The sequence below is a fragment of the Trachinotus anak genome, unplaced genomic scaffold (genome assembly GCF_046630095.1).
Source record: "Trachinotus anak isolate AG129_WGS33_773 ecotype Australia unplaced genomic scaffold, CSIRO_AGI_Tana_v1 ptg000024l, whole genome shotgun sequence".
In the NCBI taxonomy this organism is placed as follows: Eukaryota; Metazoa; Chordata; class Actinopteri; order Carangiformes; family Carangidae; genus Trachinotus; species Trachinotus anak.
In genome coordinates, this window is record NW_027273875.1 from 3,919,727 (window position 1) to 3,941,500 (window position 21,774).

The following is a 21,774-nucleotide window of genomic DNA, read 5'->3' on the forward strand; positions in this document are numbered from 1 at the left end:
TCATTTTCTTTATCATATCATTAACATTAAAACTTCACTCTCATAATAATTACATACGCTCACCAGCCACTTTATTAGGTACACCTTGCTAGAACCAGGTTGGAACTCCTTTTGTCTTCAGAACTGCCTTAATTCTCTGTGGCATAGATTCAAAAAGGTGCTGGAAACATTCCTCAGAGATTTTGGTCCATATTGACATGATAGTATTATGCAGTTGCTGCAGATTTGTCGGCTGCACATCCATGATGTGAATCTCCCGTTCCACCACATCCCAAAGGTGCTCCATTGGATTGAAATCTGGTGACTGTGGAGGCCATTTGAGTACAGTGAACTCTGTCATGTTCAATAAACCAGTTTGAGATGATTTGAGCTTTGTGACATGGTCCGTTATGCTGCTGGAAGCAGGCATCAGAAGATGGCTACATTGTAGTCATAAAGGGATGGACATGGTCAGCAACAATACTTAGGTAGGCTGTGGCATTTAGAATATGCTCAGTTGGTACTAAGGGGCCCAAAGTGTGCCACGGAAATATCCCCCTCACCATTAGACCACCACCACCAGCCTGAACCGTTGATACAAGGCAGGATGGATTCACACTTTCAGGTCATTGACGCCAAATTTTGACCCTACATCCAAATGTCACAGCAGAAAAAGAGACTCATCAGACCAGGGAATGTTTTTCCAATCTTCTATTGTCCAATTTTGGTGAGCCCCTGCGAATCGTGGCCTCAGTTTCCTGTTCTTAACTGATAGGAGTGGCCCCCGGTGTGGTCCTCTGCTGCTGTAGCCAATCTGCTTCAAGGTTCAACGTGTTGTGCATTCAGAGGTGCTCTTCTGCATAACTTGGTTGTAATGAGTGGTTATTTGAGTTACTGTTGCCGTCCTATCAGCTCAAAGCAGTCTGGCCATTCTGACCTCTGGCATCAACAAGGCAAGAAGACTATTTTCTCTTTTTTGGACCATTCTCTGTAAACCCTAGAGATGGTTGTGCGGGAAAATCCCAGAAGTTTCTGAAATACTCAAACCAGCCCGTCTGGCACCAACAACCATGTCACGTTCAAAGTTACTTAAATCACCTTTCTTCCTCGTTCTGATGCTCGGTTTGAACTTCAGCAGGTCGTCTTGACCATGTCTACATGCCTAAATGCATTGAGTTACTGCCATGTGATTGGCTGATTAGATATTTGCATTAACGAGCAGTTGAACAGCTGTACCTAATAAAGTGGCCGGTGTGTGTCTATGTGTGTTTTTGTGTGTGTGTGTGTACTTGTACTTGCTACATAGTAAGGACCAAAAAAAGTATTTTACTAACAGAGTGAGGACATTTTGGGAAAGTGAGGACATTTTGGCCGGTCCTCACTTTTTGAGACACCTTCAAATCACATTTTGAGGGTTAAGACTTGTTTTTAGAGTTAAGGTTAGAATTAGGTTTAGGTTAAGGTTAGGGTCAGGGTTAGGGTTAGGCACTCAGTTGTGATGGTTAAGGTTAGGGTAAGGGGCTAGGGAATGCATTATGTCAATGAGTGTCTTCACAAAGATAGAAGTACAAGTATGTGTGTGTGTGTGTGTGTGTGTGTGTGTGTGTGTGTGTGTGTGTGTGTATATAAATATATATATACACACACACACATACATATATTTACATACATGCATACAAATATACATATATTTTTAGATTTCTTCCTTTTTTCTTATAAAATACATAATAATTTTATGTAAAGTCCCCTTTAGTGGCAATTAAAATATATTTCGAAGTAGCTTATTCATAATTCTGTACATGAGAGTCCCCCACCTTATTAAGACCAGCGTTTCCTGCAAGTCAGCGCCGAGGGCTGAAAAACCGCCAAAACCACTTTGTCATCGGCGCTGAGATCATCACTGTGCGTCGTCTCTTCAGCCACCCTGCTGTCCACCCCGTCATGTTTATCGTGTAATTCAGTGGCCTGAGCCTTTTGTGTTGAATCTAGCGAGCTGTTGGATCATTACTGTCTAACACTGTGAACAGACGTCGTGGTTAACTCTCATTTATTTGAACATGGAGTCCGGGGAGGCCAACGGGGAGAAGTCAGGCTCCCTGTCGGCGGCGCAGAGGAGAGCAGAGATCCGGAGGAGAAAACTGCTCATGAATTCAGAGGACAGGATGAACAGGATCGTGGGCTTCTCCAAAAACGAGTCTGAAAACAACGGTATGCAATAATTTTGACCCAGTTTGCACCACAGTGCTTGCTCCTGCTCCATCCTGCTGCTGATGCTGTTTCAGCTGCAGTCAGCACATTGCCTTTGTTCACAAGCTAAACTCTATATCTTGAATTCCGCATTCATTTTCAGTACAAATGATAAACACGTGTGGCCTGGGACTCAACCACTTCATTAATCAGTTAGTCGTTTCATATGGAATTCATCACGTATTACAACTTTGATCATCAATAGATCACTGAAGCAAATATGAATGAATAAGAGAAAAATAAAGTAAAATAGCCCAAATCTCCCCAAGAGGAGACACACACACACACACACGCCCTTTTGTGACCAGCCTTTCCCCTTAAAACAGCACCAATTCTCCTCAGTACACTTGTGCACAGTTTTTCAAGGCACTTGGCAGGTAGGTTGTCTCTGGCTGTACGTTTGGGGTCATTGTCTTGCTGCAGGATGAATTCGGGACAGATCAGACACCTACCTGGTGGTATCATGTGATGGATAAGGATCCAAATGTCTAAAGTGGCTAAAACTTGTGCGCAGCACTGAAATACACAAATATACTTAAACTCCAGCGTCACCACAACATAAAACCTGGAGTACATCTGTCATCATCCCACCCAGTCATCCATGGTTAAAACAATCATCTTTGGGATTTGGATTGTCGGTTGGACAAAATAAAAAAGATTTCACGGTGTCATCTTGTACTCTGAGAGGTCGTGCAGGGTATTTTGCACTATTTTCTGTCAATTTTTTTTTTTTTTAACTGATACATTAATTGATGACAACTCTTGCTTCATGTTTACAAATATCAGTGTCAAATGTTTATCAAGTATTTGACAGACAGAGTCAAACTGGTAACAGATCTTAAGCTTTATACAACTAAATCTGAAACAGCTGGTTGGTTTATTGGTCTACTTGATTGACGGAAATTTCATCTTCAGCTGGATTTTTTAGACTAAATGACTGTGGGTTAATTAAGAAAATAATCAGAAATTGAATCAGTATTAGTTGCAGCCCTAGTTCAATGCCTGATGTTTGACAGTGAGTTTGAGAGCAACAGTGGTGTTGGATAAAGCTTGTCCATCCAGGTTCCTTGAGAGTGTGATAATACACATAAAATAACACAAACTCAGTTTTAGCCTGATACTGATATCAGTACTTGAGGAGGAAAGGGCCTGCACTCTCATGGTTCACCCACACAGGTGAGCAACATAGTGTCACAACTGAGAGATTGTAACCAGACAATGTTTGTCATTTTCCTTGGTAAAGAGCTTAAGCAATTAAAAAACTTTGAGTTTCAGCACTAGTTAAATGTGACATCACTGATGTTGTCTTACATCCTCAGCAGGAGCATCTCGGCGCCCAGCTGAACCCCGCTTCCACCTCGATCTCGACAGGACAGAGCCATGGTCCTCATCCTCATCTTCGCCAAGACCATCTCCTTTCCTGCCAGAGGCTTCGGGGCTTGGCAGCCGCTCACACAGCGCCACTCCAGAGAGAAGGGGCTCACCACTGCCAGACTGCAGCGATCTGCCTGGAGGCTCTCTGGAAGACGACATCACAGGGGTGCGACAGAGACCTAGGGGGGAGCGGGCATCAGACGACCTAAGTGGGTCCCCGCGCCGAGGCCTCCAGAAGTACCTGTCTCGTTTTGACGATGCCATGAAACTGCGGGGTCAGCTGACCAACGAGAAGCCGTCCCAGGACGGAGGGTCTGACTCAGAGGAGTTCGATCCCTTCAGAGTCTTCAGGCTCATCGGCAGCGTCCTCCTTGCTGTTTTTGTCAGGGTTTTTGTTTGCAAGTACCTGGTGAGTCTTCTCGCTGTAGACACCTCGTTGCTGTGGTAACTCTGATATCGACCCACTGGTCATTCTACGTATTAACCAATGAGAATATAGACACTAATGTAATACGTGTGCATTGGATCGATCCATCACAACCTTTAGTGAGAGCAGGTAACTATCATTATCAAAGTAAGACAAGTGACTTTTCACATTCTTTATTATTTCTTACCACCTACCGTCAGGCCACACATATAGTAGATGCAGATGTTTTGACATTAGAATTACAGATACACAGAAAAATGTATGTATATATTCTGTTTTGGTGTGAGATACTAATTTTGTGGTCATGTTACATACAGTATAATGTTGATGTTTCAGTAATAATGAATCTGACTACCAGAAACATTGTATTGCTGTAGTGATGTGACCCTCTTACTCTTTTATTTTAGTCAATATTTGCTCCATTTCTGACCCTTGAACTGGCCTACATGGGGTTGTCCAAATACTTTCCAAAGGTGAGTTTGCACAAGTTATTTTTCTGATCCCTTTTACATTGTTTAACATGTATGCAGACAGTATCATTTAGATGCAAATTCTTATATTTTAACCGTGGTTGATGACTGATGTGAGGAGATACTGTGGTGAAAAATTTAAAACGGTGACCTGCATGATTTGCTTTTATTCTGCCGTTTCTCCAGGTGGAGAAGAAGACTCAGACCACTGTGCTAACTGCTGCCCTGCTGCTGTCCGGCATCCCCGCCGAGGTCATCAACCGCTCCATGGACACCTACAGGAGGATGGGCGACGTCTTCGCTGACCTCTGCCTCTACTTCTTCACCTTCATCCTCTCACACGAGATCCTACTGTTCATTGGCTCAGAGACTCCCTGACATACCAGGAGGACCCCAGTGACCCACCACTCCTTCTTGTTGGCCCCTCCCTCTGTCTCCCATAGCAACAAAGCATGCCCATTTACACCCTCTGACGTGGGTTTGTTGTTATTAGTCGGGAAATGAATCCCTGCTGTCTTACGATCAGGGTCGCACGTCAGCTTGACGAGTGCTCACGCTTCAGGATTCCACTAAGGCTACGCTACAAGCAACCAGAGAGCCCAGTGCTTGTTTCAGATCTCCAAGTTATGTTTACTCTGGACAGAAGCTCAGTAAAGGAACAAGTTTGTGTTTGTATCGGTAAAGAGTGTACAGGCATTTATAATGCTGGGTCATATTTATTTGTCAGGCGCAGAAAATGGTAAATGTCTTACTGAAAAGCGGACAACAGTACAGTTCTTCATCAGTCTGACATTACATTGGGAAGCCACAGATTCCATTTAACAGATAAATGGGAAACACTGGAGTCCCTCAGGGCTGGGTGATATTTCTGAAACTCATAACATTCATTTGTAAAGTCTGATATTAATGCATGTCAGGACAAAGTTCATATTGCCATGACGCAATTCCACTAAAAGCTAAAAGACAGTATTATTGAATTATTGCCCAGCCCTGAGCCCCTTTATATCCTAATAAACACTTAAGATGGGTAAGGTGTCATATTCTCAGCCAGTACCAACTAGGCTCATTAGCAGGAGCCTGGCCCTGCTGCAAAACCACATCTACTTTGGAGGTACAGTCCATGATCTCCCAACTAGTTTACAACACTACGAATGCCTTCCTGTCATATTTGTCAGCCCTGCAGTGGGGTAGGCAGGGTTGGGGTCAGTGCGGCCCTTGATCCTTGGAAGAGGGCTTAACACAGAGTATTATAAGAACTGACAGAAGCAGGTGGGTTACTTTTCCCTCACATGGAATATCATCACCCCTGCTGATTAGTTGCAATGTCCCTGTAGATGACTTTGAGGCGCTGCAGTAGTACCACCAATAGTAACCATGGTGGTCCAACAAAGAGCTTCCGTTAAAAATAGGAACATTGGAAATGTGTGCTCTGAGATTAGTTGCAAGATTCAGACCATTTGATTTCACTCTCAGGATTCTGATTTGAAATTAAGAATTATTTTGTCTTTTTTGGGGGGGAATTCTGTGATTAATCTCAGATGTCTTTTTCACATACAGCCCTTTTCCCTGCCTTACATACTTCAACTAGCAAGAAAATTCCAGCTACATGTTCATAAGGACCTCCAGCATGGCTGCACGGTCACCACAGAGCTATCTTAATATCTTGTTCTGAGACAAAACTTCTCTGGATAAATGAAATAAACGAGTATGAATGATTGAGAACAGATGGCAAACTTTTCTCAATTGCATCAAACGTGAAGCTTGTTATTCTGAGGTCACAATACATGAGAAACAGTTACATACGTGGGCCTCAAGCCTTCGCTTAGTTAGAAATTTTAAAAATAGTTTGTTTTTCGAGAACATCTTTCGTGTCATTGTTGTATTGCACAAGCAGGAGACGCTGAGTGCTTCATCTACTGAAAAACAAAAACTGAACTTGGTTCAACAGACAGTAGTCAGTTCCTGATGATTTTAATTGGTGTCACAAGAACTTGAACCCTCCTTTAATTGGTGGATATGAATCATGTACTTGTGTTGTGACAAATTTGCTCATAGGCAGTGCTTTAATTTATGTTTTCTCTTGTGATCTGTCATCCACTGTAGCGAAGGGTCCACCTACATTACTTTACGTTGTGAAGTCAGTGGAAACATTTACTCCTAGAATGTGGAGTGTATTATTTTGCACGTCTATGAGCTGACAAACGCAGTAACCTTCATACAGTAAATGTACGCAATGAAAAGTGTGATTAATGGCAATGTTGTGAGTTTTAATGGAAAATGCTGTCACTGCAGTTTGGTGAGAGGCAGTAGGAGTTTGTACGCTTATTAGTGTTTGAGTAATTCTGGTGACGTGTCCTGCTCATTCATACATACTTTATATACAGTATATTCTCTACTTCTGTGCTGTTAATGTCCTTGCTGCATACTTTTAATTTCATCCAAATTAATTTATTAATGTGAATGTTTTTTTTTTTTTCATGTAAATGAATTGGTGTGATTTATCTTCCGACTTGTCTGACCTACTTGATTGTTTTTGATAACGTTTACAGAATAACTGTTTTTAATGGCTCTTACTTATTTGAACTTAATGGAAAAATTTAGTGTTGACACGATGTAACAGTTTCTGCCTATATATTAAAAAAAAATCCAATAACCGACCAGTTCATACCAAATAAATACTACTTGTGTGACATACTGTTTAGACTCTCACTTTCTTGATTTGTTTATTGGGCTATGTAGCAGGAATAGTGCACATTAATAAACATTACTGAAAACCTGCTTCCCCTTGATAACTTTCTTTAGGCCATCCTTTAAAAAAACTTGGCGTTGAGCTCATTACTACTTTATAAAATGACTAGTGGAGAAGTTGAGGTGTGTCAGGGCCCCTGTAGAGCTCTATGAAAAGAGCTCTACTTTTAATTTCTTATCAAATATGATCACAGTATAAGGAATAAGTAAATAAACAGTACATACAGTATATAAAACAAATGTAAACTTGTTAGAATACCTTTAATATTTCTTATGAAACAAATATAGAAAAAAAAAAGATTCAATCACAAGGTGAGCGTAATTATTAAGTTAGTATATAAAAAGTTAACACAAAATACCTGAGTAAAAGCCCACAATACTAATTCTTAAATTTTTCATATAGCTTAGTTGTCACAGTTTTTTCTATATTATTATTATTATCTTTTAATATATATATATATATATATATATATATATATATATAGAAAGTACAACATTTCCTTTGATCTTTAATAGATAGACTATAATACATTAAAGTAATATATTAAAAAAAAAAATACTGTATAAGATTATTAAAGAAAAATACTCAAGTAAGTACCAGTATGGAGCAGCTCTAAAAGATTCTATTAAAAGAGATCTGGGGTTCTGATGTGTCTCTGTTCTTATATGTGGGTGCGTAAGCAGGGTAACAGAGGAACTAAGTACCCAGTGCTGGACACGGACAGGGCCCTCACAATTAATTATGAATTTTTACTTACTTATTTACTTATTACTTTTGACTAAATGAATTGTTTGAAGGACTACCTCTTGAATCTAAAAAATATCAGAGCTTCTGAGGGCTTTTCTCAACCTACTGCAATTCCCGTACTGCTCAATACTGAACAATTTGAAGATTTGATGTAGTGCACAATATTTCTCAAGTAATAACTTTTGAAATATGATTACAATCTTTACTTAGTGTTTTTTTGTAACTGATGGAAATAAACCCTTAGCAGCATAAGAAAAGTTTAACTCTGACTTCGCCATTATTTAATGTCACTGTATTAATACCAGTCAGTCAGTGAGTTTGAAAGTGATTGAAGAGTCTAAACCTGAGTTTTAATACTGTGACTATTTATTTTGTTTATCTATCTAATGGGCCTTTAAATGACTAAAAAATCATCGTGCTGCTTCTACGGTGTGACAGACTGGGCCAACACTTATAACACTCACATCTGAGCCATTGCTTCTGCCCTATGTGAAAGTGTTTGGTGTCACCTGTTGCTCAGGCCCAGGACTGACCTCCCGACGCGGGGCGGCGCTCTACGCTTTTTGACGCGACAACTTTGTGAGTTGAACGGTCGCAGTTTTCTGACGTACGGGTTCAAACACACAAACAACCATCCATCGTACAACAGTCGTTACAATCTGTGAACTCACTTCATTTTTTTTTTTACAAGAACTAACTTCGTGGAATAGCAATGGGACGTGAGTCGAGGTATGTCTAGTGAATTATCACGTTACTTTTTGTCAGGTCAATATTTCTGCTGTAGCTGCTAAACTTTAGCTGTTTTAATTCAGTGGCTAACATTAGCATGCTAGCTGAGGCGCCCAGATGTTAGAGCTCATCAGCCAACAGTTAATCTCATACAGCTGTGGAATGAGACTTTAAAAAAAATTACCTGTAGTTTTCCATTAAAACTTTATCAGCTAACATGACTGTTCTGCTGTTTGGTCCCCAGACACTACAGGAAGCGCTCGGCGTCCCGGGGACGGTCAGGTAGCCGATCAAAGAGTCGCTCCCCGGACAAACGCTCCAAGAAAGACGACCGGGACCGAGACCGAAGCAGGAGGGAGAGGTCACGGAGCCGGGACCGCCGCCGGTCCCGGTCCAGAGACAGAAAACGAGCTAGGTGGGTGTTGTATGTTATTGAATTGTGCAAGATGTGAGTGTTGAAGAGAAAAAAAAACTGCAGCTGCATGCATTTTATTTACATCTTAGACATCTCAGACCACGTTATTCACAGATATCAAGATGGTTTTTCACAGTTTTTTACTTCATGTTCCTGATAAGGCTCGAGTGGAGAAATGGAGGAGAATCATTTTGCCATGGCCCCATCAAAACTAGGTTATGTGCTTGTAGCTGTGACATAACAATACCATAACCACACGGCCATAACCAAGAAGCCTTCAGGAGGTATACGTTCATTACAGTTTAATCATAAAGGCAAATCCCAAAGTGGATCAGGTCTGTCTTGTGTTTACAAATTGACTGTTAATTAACTTAAAAACAAATCTCAAGAACTGCAGTTTATTTAGTGGGGTCCTGAATTAGTTTGCTTATGTCTTAAAAATCCACAATTATTCTTATTGTTTGGATTCACTCAATATAATTGCATGTACCAATTATTTCTGAAAAGACGCTGGTGCTATTTTCCTCTGATCTTTTGTGTTCTCATTACACATGTGCCTTTGCTGTCCAGGCGATCCAGGAGCAGAGACAGGAGGAGGTCCAGAAGCAGAGACAGAAGGAGGTCGGGCAGCAGGAGCAGAGCCCGGAGGTCTCGATCTGGCAGCGCCAGCAAGAGCAGAAAAACAGATGAAAAGTGAGGCTTTAAAAAAAAAAAATCATCATCTCATGACCTAATTGTCAGCTGTGGTAGCCAAAACTCAGACGATCATGAAGTGTAATTTGTAAACTAATTCATCCATTTGGAACAGCGTATGTAATTTAACAGCTAGACTGAAGCACAGGATGATGAATCGGGTATTGGCCCAAAACAGTATGTGCAGTTGACATAGGTAGCAAATGTAGATGTGCTTTCCCTTTTATTAAGTTGAAACTGTCCTAGACAATATGCTGGAAAACGGTTATGATGGTTTAGAGGTAGGATTTCTGTAAAGGCCTTTTAGATTTTCTCAAAATGAAGCCAAATACTTTGAGATCTTAAATAGTCGCTTTCCTTGCCCTGTTTAATCTAATGGTTGGTCACTACTGTTTCTTTATTCTTGTTTTTGTTATCTTCCATACAGGTCAAGGAGCAAGGAGAAAGACAGCATTGATCCTTTATCTGAGAAGAAGAAGGTTAAGGAGGAGAAAGAGGATGAGAAGGTTGAGGATGTAAGTGCCATAGATGAATTCCTTTCTGACCGCTAAAAGGTCACCACATAGAAGAAGGAGAATATTTCAGATCTTTCTTTTCTTTTGTGCTCTAGCAGCAAGATTTTGACCAGAACAAGCTGGAGGAGGAGATGAGGAAGAGGAAGGAGCGGGTGGAGAAGTGGAGGGAAGAGCAGAGGAAGAAGGCCATCGAAAACATCGGAGAGATCAAGAAAGAGCTGGAGGAGATGAAGCAGGGCAAGAAGTGGAGCCTCGAGGATGACGATGGTGAGGAAGCTTTGTAAATAACCTTTGATATTTCTATTTAAACCTGCCTTGATTGTCACCATAAACAAGCCCCTCTCAGCTTACTGGTCACTTGACCAGTACAGACCTTAGCTTTTGCACTGCAGCGCTTTATGATTGACTCTTCTTTTCAGACGATGACGATGATGGCTTAGCGCTGATGGAGGGAGACGATGACGAAGATGGGGAAGGGAAGGGGGAGAGGAAAGACAAAGAGATAAAGGAGGAGAAGAAAGAGGAGGGTGAGAAGGAGAAGGAGACTCCCATGGAGCAGCAGGCTGAGGAGGATGACGTGGATCCTCTGGACGCCTACATGGAGGAGGTGAAACAGGAGGTGAAGAAATTCAACATGGGAGCAATGAAAGGAAATGATAAGGTGAGTGCAGGGGGAAAATCCTGCAACACTTCAGCTTGGGGACAGGCCCGCTGATGTTTAATGTCGTCATTATTTTAAGACTATTCAAAATATTATATTTGTGAAACAGGCTTGAACACCTCACTCTTTAGTATTTTTCTAAATTTATCATTTTTATTGTCCAGTGTTGTATGTCAACATCAGTTAGTCTAGAGCACAAGATGTTGTCTTTATGGATGTTTTCAACTTCTGTTTTGTCAGTTGATGTGTGTGTGTTTTTTTTTTTTCATCCCTGACAGAAAGGAGCAATGACAGTAACCAAAGTGGTGACAGTTGTTAAAACCAAGAAAGGACCTCACACTCACAAGAAGAAGGGTGAGCTGATGGAGAATGACCAGGATGCCATGGAGGTGAGTTTTCCCCTGTGCTAATGTTTTGTTTGTGAAGGGTGTCACATGTTCAGGGGATTAAAGATCCATTTCTTTTTTGATAATGGCATTTTCTTTCTTTATAAAATCAGTTTTAGTTCCCGAGTGTCTGTAGCATTCCCTCCATTGAAGTTATGTGCTTATGAAACAATATTTGAATTTGTGTATTAGGGATGTATTACAGGTTCTAATAACAAGTAAGAATTTTTGTAAATCAGGCTGTAAACTTGACATTCACTTAAAGTTTCTCCTGATGTGTTCGACAGTACTCGTCAGAGGAGGAGGAGGTGGATCTGCAGACAGCTCTGACGGGCTTCCAGACCAAACAGAGGAAAATCCTGGAGCCTGTTGACCACGGGAAGATCGAATATGAGTCGTACCGCAAAAACTTCTATGTGGAGGTGCCTGAGCTGGCCAAGATGACGACAGAGGGTCAGTAAACTGAAAACTGGGAATAGATGGGGATTTCTGTCTCGATTAGATCTTCTCCCACTGAAGATTTTTATGCCTCCACATCAGTCAGGGCCGAAGGCATTATGTTTTCATGCATTATGTTTCCGTCCCATTCTCCTGAACTCAATATCTCAATAACGCTTTGAGGGAATGTCTTCAGATTTGGCACAAATATCCACTTGAAATCAAGGATGAATTTTGATTTTGGTGGTCATATGTAAAGGGGTTTGGCCTATTGAATGTGATATCTCAAGACCACCTTCAAGAAATTTGTTTTGATCCGGTACAAACATTTATCTGAAGTCAAAGATGAACTGTTAGATTTTGGTGGTCAAAGTTCAAGGTCACAGTGATCTCATGTTCTTGTGAATTTGATATATCAGGAACGCCCAGAGGGAATTTCATAACATCTGGCATTAACTGTTTAGATTTTGGTGGTCAAAGGTCACTGTGACATCTCATAAAACATTTTTGGCCACAACTCATAAATTCATAAACACCAGTTATGACACAATTTAACTCAAATGCCTATTAGGATAAAATTAAGTGATGACATTTTATATTCAAATGGTCAAAGGTCAACTTCATTGTGATGTCATTATGTTCTGTAAAAAACACCTCTGGTCATTACTCAACACTGTAACTCAGGAAGGTGAGATTGTGACTATATTTCCTGCAACTTGGCTGGATGGCAGAGGAATACAACTGTGAGGCACTAATTCTAGTTAGTATGAAAACTGCCACATACCAGCTACCCCATGATTTGAATTTTTCTCTCCTGTATAAACCTACTAGTTTGGCCTTTTTGAACACTGCTGTGATCTAAGTGTGACTTTACTGAAAAATAAACATAAACCAGTTATTTCAACAAGGATGTGAACCAAAGGTACTAAATGCAGTTGTTTCCAGCATTGCTGCTCTGTAGTGTTTAGAATGTATGAAGAGTGTATGACTTTATTGTAATCCCTCACAACCCCACATCTATCTAACATCTCTCTGTTTGTCTTTTGTTTTAATCTATACAGAAGTGAATGCACTCAGGTTGGACCTGGAAGGCATTACTGTTAAAGGGAAGGGCTGCCCCAAACCCATCAAGACCTGGGTGCAGTGTGGGGTGTCTATGAAGATCCTCAATGCTTTGAAGAAGTGAGTCTGACTGATGGACACTGGATACTTTGTGATCAGACACCACCACATCATTCAACACATTTGTGTTAATTTTTTCCTCCCAAATGTACCCAGGCACAGCTATGAGAAGCCCACCCCTATCCAGGCCCAGGCCATCCCTGCCATCATGTCGGGCCGAGACCTTATAGGCATTGCTAAAACCGGCAGCGGGAAAACCATAGCCTTCCTGTTACCCATGTTCCGACACATCATGGATCAGAGGCCTTTGGAGGAATCTGAGGGACCGATCTGTAAGGAGAAGATCATTTTATACTTCCTTTTAGGCATTGTTTCAATCCAGCATTTACAAAATGTTCCTATTTCTGTTAATGTTAAAATAGAAAATACAGATAACTGAAAAGTTCAGACAGAAAGTAAGAGCTTGGATTGTGGGAATTGGAGTTGTGATGTCCTGCTCCTGTGCTTTTTAAAGACTTGTTTCATGACCTAAATATAGGTCTAAGGAAAACTGTAATACTAAATCTCAGTTTGGAATAATAACCCCTTGCTGTTGTACTCCCACAGCATTTCTAATCTTATTTATAAGCCACCCTAACATTCATTAAAGTCAATTTTGCCTCAGTTAATGTTCTTGGCAAATGCGTTGCATTAAATTTTATAGATATTGTGTAAATGCAAGTGCTCAATTTAGTTAAAGATAGAAAACATATTGTCCGTTCTCATCCTGTTTTCCTCCCTCTGCCACAGCTGTAATCATGACGCCGACCAGAGAGTTGGCTCTGCAGATCACCAAGGAGTGTAAGAAGTTCTCTAAACCGCTGGGGCTCAGGGTGGTGTGTGTTTATGGAGGCACAGGTATCAGCGAACAGGTAAGCACACCTTAATATTGCTTGTTCATTTTATTTCAAAAGGGCTTTAATGCTTTTCTATTAAAGTCCATCTAACATGGCAGCACAATAACACACAAGGATGTTCTCATGGTGCGGGACAGTTGTGATAAATGAGCTCCTGCTATTCTTTTTTTTCCTCCTTTCCATTTACTCCATAAACTGTGCTTAAGAATAACTCACCTAGTTAATTAATTAATCAATCAATCAATCAATCACAAGAGAAGTTTGTTCATGATTGAGGTCATAGTCAGTGGTGGCGTTCTGGATTACCTTGTGTATTTACTTCTGTGACGAAGGCCTGGATATTATAAGCTTTGTATGCAGTCTCAATGCTTAAACATTATACATTTTTTTAAGTAGATTTTATGGCTGAGATTGTTGCATTGCACTGCTTTAGATTGCTTAGGTGTACCTAATAAAGTGGCCACTGATTGTATGTCTCTGCTTTGTTATAGTATGTAAACAGTGAGAACATTCAAACCAGGTTTTTAGTGAACATGCTCCTTATACTGTGTGTTTCCTAGTGCACTATATTCACATTCCACCATTTAAACTGAGTGTCTGCATTTTAAGTGTAGACTTTCTGCACAGTGCGGGTCCCACAATAAAATTAATAATTAAGTGTTCAAAGCAAACAACACTTACACTACCTTTTGTAAACAAGCGCTGCACAGTGCATTACTTCGTCTTTTCTCTTGGGATGGTGAACATGTAAATAACAGTTATACACAGCACCTGTCACGAGTGAAGACACAGACTATTTGAAGATTACATTCATGATGTCACTTCTTGTTGGATTGCAGATTGCTGAGCTGAAGAGGGGAGCTGAGATCATTGTGTGCACACCAGGGAGAATGATTGACATGTTGGGGGCCAACAGCGGTGAGTTCACCATGAGCCTCTCGCTTCTTTATTCAGTTGAGATGTATCTGTGGAAAAGCTCCTTTGATGACTTGTGAAGTTAATTGCCTTGCATGGAATAAATGTTACAATATGATGAAGTACATTATGAATCAAGTCAGTACCACTTACTAAACTGTTGACATTATTTGACCACCTTTGGGATCAGTCATATCTACAAGACAATGATGTGTTTCCTGAAGATCAGGGCAAAGTGCAGGTAGGTGGACCTGGTGCTGCCTCCATGGTTCCTCAGTCTCCAAGCCAGAGTCAATCATAATGTTTGATAACTGTATCGTAATATGGATATAGGTTGGTCTGATTTTTTTTTTTTTTTAATATTAAATGAGAGTAGTCTGAATGCTCAACCAGGGTTCTACAGTGTAGTTGTTTTGGTACATATACTCTCATCAATAAATTCAGACTTTAGAGGAAATGAAAGGCACACATGTGCAACCTAATACTCAAAGCACAGAGAAAGATTTTCACGCATCCATAAAACCTCATCTGTCTCCCTAATTATTTTTAATTTGGAGTTCATCTGACAACAACCATCATTGTAGAGCCCTGTGCAGCACTGAGCATTTACATAAAAATGTGAATAAATGCTGGAAATGTTTTTAGGAAGTAGTGGTTGTTATTTTTGATGACATTTTAATTATGTAATTTCTTTTGCGCAGTTATTATAGTAAAGGGGAGTTTTGTGGTTTCCACACATGCGAGGTAATCTGTAATATGTTTCCCTTGTAGGTGAAAAGGCGCTTGGTCAGATAATGCTTGATGGGGCTCCATCTCTTGTATTGTATCTTGAGGCTGTTTTCTGACTTTTACAGGTCCCTCATGCCCCTGAGATGGTACGCAAGACGAGAGACAAGCAAAAAAAAAGAAAATTAATATTTTAACGTAGACTTAAAATAAAATCCTTGCCACTTGAAGCTATACCACTGAAGATGCTTTATTTTGTTGTCATGTAATTTCAAGTAGTTGTATCCTGCAAAAGGTTTTCTGTGTTTGTTAGAGTAGTTTCATGTATTTTGAAGAAGGAAGGATGTGTATGAGGATCGACTTTCCTTGAAGTTAACTGTTTATCTGCCCGTCTCCTTTGGTGTATAGGCCGAGTCACCAACCTGCGCAGAGTTACATATGTGGTGCTGGACGAAGCAGACAGGATGTTTGACATGGGCTTCGAGCCGCAGGTGGGTGTCAGCCATATTTATACTTTAACCTACATGGTTTCTTATAGTTGTTTGTTTGTCTGATGCTGCAGTTGTCAACTGTGCATGTTTGGTGGCCCCAGAAAAAAAAACACAGAAACTGTTTCAAATGTGTTTGTTGCTGTGTAGAATAATCAGAGCAGTTAGCAGTAAATGGATGTGTAACTTCACAAATACAGCACAAATTAGGAAATTCAAGCCTGGAAAAAAATCTTTTTTGGTACTTAAATTGAATGATTTGAATTGTTTCTTCTGTAGACTGTTACTTTGGCTTTTATGCTGCCATGAAAAATGGAGAAACATAAGATGAAAAAACAAAAAGCTCCAAGATAAGAAAGAGGATATAAAATTAAGTAACCTCCATGGATCATCTTTTTCCTCCAGGTGATGCGTATCGTGGACAATGTTCGCCCAGACCGTCAGACAGTCATGTTTTCAGCCACCTTCCCCAGAGCCATGGAGGCGCTGGCTCGAAGGATCCTGTCTAAGCCTATTGAGGTCCAGGTGGGAGGCCGCAGCGTCGTCTGCTCTGATGTGGAACAACACGTGGTAAATCATCTACGCTTCATCTGTCTCTGCTGGAAAGGGTTTTATTTAAAAGACAGCATTTGGTTTGTTCTCATGCTATCTTATGAATATACTACTTTTAGTTATCGTTAGATTGTCCTCTTTTCATCCATCAGACCCTGCTCCTCTGGCTGACTTTTTTTTCCGTATTTGTTTGTGTAGCTGGTGATTGATGAGGATAAGAAGTTCCTCAAGCTGTTGGAGATTCTGGGTCACTACCAGGAGAAGGGTTCAGTCATCATCTTTGTGGACAAACAGGAGCATGCAGACGGACTGCTAAAAGACCTGATGAAAGCCTCGTACCCATGCATGTCACTACATGGAGGTAAGTGCTGATTACGGCTAGGTGATACATGGATATTTTAAATCCCTTTTAAGATCCCACTATGTTTCTGTTAATAAGACCCTTTGTTGGTGTCCATCCTGCTTTATGGGCTCTCCATTTTACACAGACATCCAACTCTGTGACAGACCTCCACTGCTGCCTTAAAGAAAGAACAACAATTCAATGTAACAGTGGAACCCCTCTATGTTTGTTCCTTATATACAGAATGGCGAGTTGGAAGAAAAGTGCAACATTCTTGCCTTGAACAGGCTCTGTAAAAGGGGCTAAAAGCTACAATTCCTGCCTTAACATAACTGTATATAGATGAAGATGAAATAACCTATTTTGAAGTGCCATGGATATTTCTAGTGTTGTGCTCTTTCATATATTCATTTCCTGTGCTCCTCTTAGGAATTGACCAGTACGACAGAGACAGCATCATCAATGACTTCAAGAATGGAGCTTGTCGTCTGATGGTGGCCACCTCTGTGGCAGCCAGAGGCCTGGACGTCAAGCAGCTGATCCTGGTGGTCAACTACAACTGTCCCAACCACTATGAGGACTACGTCCACAGAGCCGGACGCACAGGCCGTGCAGGCAACAAGGTCAGTCATTTAGAGGGCAGTTCAATTTTCCATGTCAACATCTGTTTACAGGTCTTAATGAATACTTCTGTATATGTGGGAAAAAAAGTTGTACGAAGTCTCTTGTGGCTCCAGAGCAAACTGTGCGAAAGCTGCTGGCATAACACACCTGAATCCCCAACTGAACTGTTGAAGGTTGAATTACACTGTGCTTAATTCAGGCACCAGGTTTTGACTTCTGGAGCGTCAAAAACAGAATTTAAAGAAAGACTATGTAACTTTTGCTGTGCAACAGTGACCTCTGCAGGGTGATTAGAGGAAGCTGGAAGCAGCGTACAAAAACAAAGCCCATCAATCGCTCAGGCAACAAACATAAAATCTTCATCTCGGTACAAAATCAGCAGTCACTGAGAATACCAAGCAAGAGTCTTCTTAAAGCAAGCTGAAGACCTGTAGTCGTTGGTGAATGATGTAGTGCTGTAAAGCGTTATGCACTTCCTATGGGAGATTGTACCTGCTCAGGCAAGACCAGGCGATGGGGCACAGAGTGGTTAACTAAAGAGGCGCCATTCTCATTATTACAAGTAAACGTACCATCACAATGATTTTGAGCCTTTTCTTTTAAGGTAAAATATATAAAATAATAAATCCCCTTCACATCTGCTTTTCTCCACATCTTGTTCCTTCCTTCAGGGATACGCCTACACCTTCATCACAGAGGATCAGGTTCGCTATGCTGGTGATATCATCAAAGCCTTAGAGCTGTCAGGTTCTCCTGTCCCGCCAGAGCTGGAGCAGCTTTGGGCCTCCTTCAAAGACCAGCAGAAAGCGGTAAGATGAGGGAAAGTGGAATCAGATCAGAGTGTGTGTGTGCCTCAAAGCTACAGTCAGTCTTCAAAGCTACACTAGGCTTGAAGGTAGTGGCAGGTGGAGATAATTGCTTTAAATTCTGAAATTTTAATGGATATCAGTGCCTGTAATTTATGTATCATAATGCTGGAAAACTAAGTTATCCTTTGACTTAAATATCATCATCTTAGTTTGTTGTGTTTCATACAATGTTGGAATAATTTCCACAACACTTTCTTTGCTAGTATACAATACTGGCTCACTGTTTTATATTTCACTCTTCATTCATCTGTCACTTGCTTTGTCACAGGACGATTTGCTAAGAATGATAATATCACTACTTGAAATGAATCATAGTTAAATGGATTCAGTCGCTTGGAATTTCAGGCATCACAGTTAGCATGTAGGACCAATAAGTGATCTAGAAATAATAAAAGATATTCTTGCACAGCTTTTAGAAGTGTTTTCTTTTTTCATCCTGTTTTCTTTCTGCCCCTCTTCATCCATTCAGGAGGGTAAGACTATTAAGAGCAGCAGCGGCTTCTCGGGAAAAGGCTTCAAGTTTGATGAGACAGAACACGCCCTGGCCAATGAGAGAAAGAAGCTGCAGAAAGCTGCTCTTGGACTGCAGGACTCTGATGATGAGGATGGAGCCCTGGATGTGAGTAATCTTTTAAGTTTCATTCTTTGTTACATGCTTTAAAATGTTCAGTAAGTGGGCTACTAAACTGTCTCTTCGCACCATATTAAAGATGTATTCACTTTTTGGTGTCTTAAGTGTGCTGTCTTCCCAATTACAATTACATAATCCTAACTAATGAATCAACACCGGACTGACTCCCTGCCTTACCTCATCTTCAGATTGAGGAGCAAATCGAGAGCATGTTCAACTCGAAGAAGAGGGTGAAGGATCTGTCTGCTCCCGGTGCAGCCACCGGTCCTGCAGGAGCAGTCGCCACCACAGCAGCTGCCTCTGGAGGGCTGCCAGGCCTCGGACCCACATCTGCTGGAAACATCCAGAAACTGGAGATGGCCAAGAGGCTGGCCCTCAAGATCAACGCTCAGAAGAACCTGGGCGCCGAAGCTCAGGTATGTCAAATAGATGTAGTATACAAGTGCAGATGTATCTGACACTGTGCACTGCAGGACATTTTTCCCTTGAAATGTTACTTAAGTCATTACATACTGTGCTTAGTGATTAATTGCTTAAAATTCAGTTGTGCATCTCCCAGTGACATGTTGTCCAAGTGACACATAGACACTACAATGGTTAAGCCACCTGCTTGGGTGGTGTCTTTTCTTTTTGGAATAAAATCAGAATGATGTTCTGTGCAAAATATGTTCACTCCTATTATAAATTTGTGAGTAGCACTAAAACTGCACTGTAACTATATTTGTAATCATAATATATATAGTCACAGTGATTATTGTCCCATCTGCGGTCGTTGCCTTCAGGTTGTTGGTCAAGATGACCATAAATATTAATAAGAGTTCTTATTTATTCCAAACACTTTTCATCTAATGCCTCTATTCTTTGCTCAGTTTCGACCAATCATTTTATCTTTCTTTTCATGGTTTTTATATTGTTTGAATAGTTTGTCATATGTATCATGTGCTGTGTCAAGATTTGTTTCCTTCCATAAAATTTCAAACTCTCTTCGCGTACAGGATGTGATGCAGCAGGCCACAAATGCCATCCTGCGGGGCGGCACCATCATGACCCCCTCTGTGTCAGCCAAGACGATCGCAGAGCAGCTGGCGGAGAAGATCAATGCCAAGCTGAACTACACCCCTGTGGAGAAGCTGGAGGAGGAGCGGCAGGCAGCAGAACAGGCAGAGACTGTCAAGAGATACGAAGAGGAACTGGAGATCAACGACTTCCCTCAGGTCGGCGGCACACAGCGAAGAAACTGCCTTTTCCGGCTGATTAAGAATCAAACATCTAATAATTCAAAACACATTCCTGTGTTTTTTTTTTTTTTGTTTTTTTTTTTTTAATTCAGAGCAATTGGTAGTGTCCAAATGTTCTCAGTTTTGATGGAACGCCTAGTGCACGTGGAGAAAGAACAGTATCTAATAAAAGTAATATACAATATTTCTAATTCTGTTCTTCCTCAGACGGCCAGGTGGAAGGTGACATCTAAAGAAGCTCTGCAGAGAATTGGTGAATACTCTGAAGCCGCTATCACCATCAGAGGAACCTATTTCCCTCCAGGCAAAGAGCCCAAGGAGGGAGAACGCAAGATTTACCTGGCTATTGAAAGTATGTGTCTAGGAAATAATGTCTCAGGGCTAATTTTTGGGGAACTTATGTACATTACATAATTTAACTCCCACTCTTTCATTTTTTGTGTTTAATAGAGCTGCATATACTATATTTTAATGCTGTTTGTTTTCTAGGTGCTAATGAACTGGCTGTGCAGAAAGCCAAAACAGAGATTACGCGGCTAATCAAGGAGGAGCTCATCAGATTAGTAAGTATCCTCTGCTTCTTGAAATCAATAACCAGCAGTGGAAATCATGTTGACACCAGAGCAAGAAACATAAAACTTTGCAGGTTTGTTATTCAGCAAATATCAATAAAACATGTTGCTCATTGCCCTTTCTTTTCCTTCTTTCTCTCTCTTTAGCAAAATTCCTATCAGCCAACGAGCAAAGGCCGGTACAAAGTGTTGTAGAGGAGGAACAGCTGGAGGAGTTTTCCATTTCTCAGCAGTCTCGTGTCATCTCTACTGTTTCATCAGATTGGTTGAAGAATATTTTAGTCTATATTTTTAATAATGTTAATTTCAGTAACCTATGTTCAGTGTATGGTTTTGTTTTTATTTTTCTTCCTTTTTTTCCCTTGTTAGTTACTTCTGTGCTTCACATGATTTTCTAGTGATTTTTATACCAACAAACCATAAATACCAAAATGTGATGTTGTTTTCACCTTCAGTGTCATCAAACTATCACATTTCTACAATAAGTTAAATAAAATGTCTTTAGATATAAGACACATTTTCTTCAATGTTTGTTTTTTGCTCAGATTACACCCTGTTGTATGTAAACACCACATACCAGCCATTGTCTTTATGATGAAATCCTCAGATGAAAGATGTTTTTACTTTCCCTCAAAAATAAAACGATGTGTTGCTAAGGAAGTAAACTTGATGTGTCCATATGTTTGCCTGAACAAATCTGGTGGATACAGTGCACTCAGCGACTGTTTTACATTTTAAATAGCCTTTCGTTTGTTTATTACTCATCAGTGGTGGGAAATGCTGTTTGTTAAGCGGTGCAACTGGATCATGGCTCAATTTCAGGATGATCAGGATAATAAAAAAATAATAATAATAAAGCAGGTTTTTGCAGGATTATTATGTGTGAGATGAAAATGAACAGTTCTAAAGTGAAAACAGCGTTTGGATGTCAAACTGGTTCAGGAGGGGAAGGAGAAAACCCTCTCTGC

The 21,774-nt window shown here is 40.6% G+C and overlaps 2 protein-coding genes across 4 annotated transcripts; both read left to right on the plus strand.

The window, feature by feature from the left end:
- Positions 1 to 1,823: 1,823 nt before the first annotated feature.
- Positions 1,824 to 7,187, plus strand: camlg (calcium modulating ligand). 2 transcript variants are annotated; one of them, XM_071461103.1, is made up of 4 exons: positions 1,824 to 2,187; positions 3,549 to 4,009; positions 4,435 to 4,500; positions 4,684 to 7,187. In XM_071461103.1, the coding sequence occupies exons 1-4, from the start codon at positions 2,037 to 2,039 to the stop codon at positions 4,873 to 4,875; spliced, it is 870 nt and encodes a 289-aa protein (XP_071317204.1). In that variant the 5' UTR covers positions 1,824 to 2,036; the 3' UTR covers positions 4,876 to 7,187. The 2 variants fall into 2 exon arrangements, with proteins under 2 accessions (XP_071317204.1, XP_071317203.1); XM_071461102.1 differs by having other exon boundaries at positions 1,843 to 2,187; positions 3,546 to 4,009.
- Positions 7,188 to 8,585: 1,398 nt separating this feature from the next.
- Positions 8,586 to 21,471, plus strand: ddx46 (DEAD (Asp-Glu-Ala-Asp) box polypeptide 46). 2 transcript variants are annotated; one of them, XM_071461507.1, is made up of 23 exons: positions 8,586 to 8,722; positions 8,967 to 9,137; positions 9,708 to 9,830; positions 10,258 to 10,345; positions 10,441 to 10,612; positions 10,765 to 11,006; positions 11,285 to 11,395; positions 11,680 to 11,845; positions 12,892 to 13,012; positions 13,109 to 13,284; positions 13,742 to 13,863; positions 14,688 to 14,766; positions 15,898 to 15,980; positions 16,383 to 16,547; positions 16,728 to 16,890; positions 17,302 to 17,495; positions 18,168 to 18,305; positions 18,835 to 18,984; positions 19,185 to 19,412; positions 19,992 to 20,210; positions 20,442 to 20,586; positions 20,724 to 20,797; positions 20,954 to 21,471. In XM_071461507.1, exons 1-23 carry the CDS (start codon positions 8,706 to 8,708, stop codon positions 20,999 to 21,001), a joined length of 3,195 nt encoding a protein of 1,064 aa, XP_071317608.1. In that variant the 5' UTR covers positions 8,586 to 8,705; the 3' UTR covers positions 21,002 to 21,471. The 2 variants fall into 2 exon arrangements, with proteins under 2 accessions (XP_071317608.1, XP_071317609.1); XM_071461508.1 differs by having other exon boundaries at positions 10,444 to 10,612.
- Positions 21,472 to 21,774: the final 303 nt, after the last annotated feature.

What these genes read in the sequence shown, in the direction of transcription:
- ddx46 (XM_071461507.1), top strand. An exon ending in GCACAGGTATCAGCGAACAG is followed by an intron (nt 13,864 to 14,687) that starts GTAAGCACACCT and finishes GTTGGATTGCAG; the next exon opens with ATTGCTGAGCTGAAGAGGGG. An exon ending in AGATCAACGACTTCCCTCAG is followed by an intron (nt 20,211 to 20,441) that starts GTCGGCGGCACA and finishes GTTCTTCCTCAG; the next exon opens with ACGGCCAGGTGGAAGGTGAC.
- camlg (XM_071461102.1), top strand. Translation starts at nt 2,037, where the DNA reads ATGGAGTCCGGGGAGGCCAACGGGGAGAAGTCAGGCTCCCTGTCGGCG. An exon ending in AAACGAGTCTGAAAACAACG is followed by an intron (nt 2,188 to 3,545) that starts GTATGCAATAAT and finishes TTACATCCTCAG; the next exon opens with CAGGAGCATCTCGGCGCCCA. An exon ending in TTTTTGTTTGCAAGTACCTG is followed by an intron (nt 4,010 to 4,434) that starts GTGAGTCTTCTC and finishes CTTTTATTTTAG; the next exon opens with TCAATATTTGCTCCATTTCT.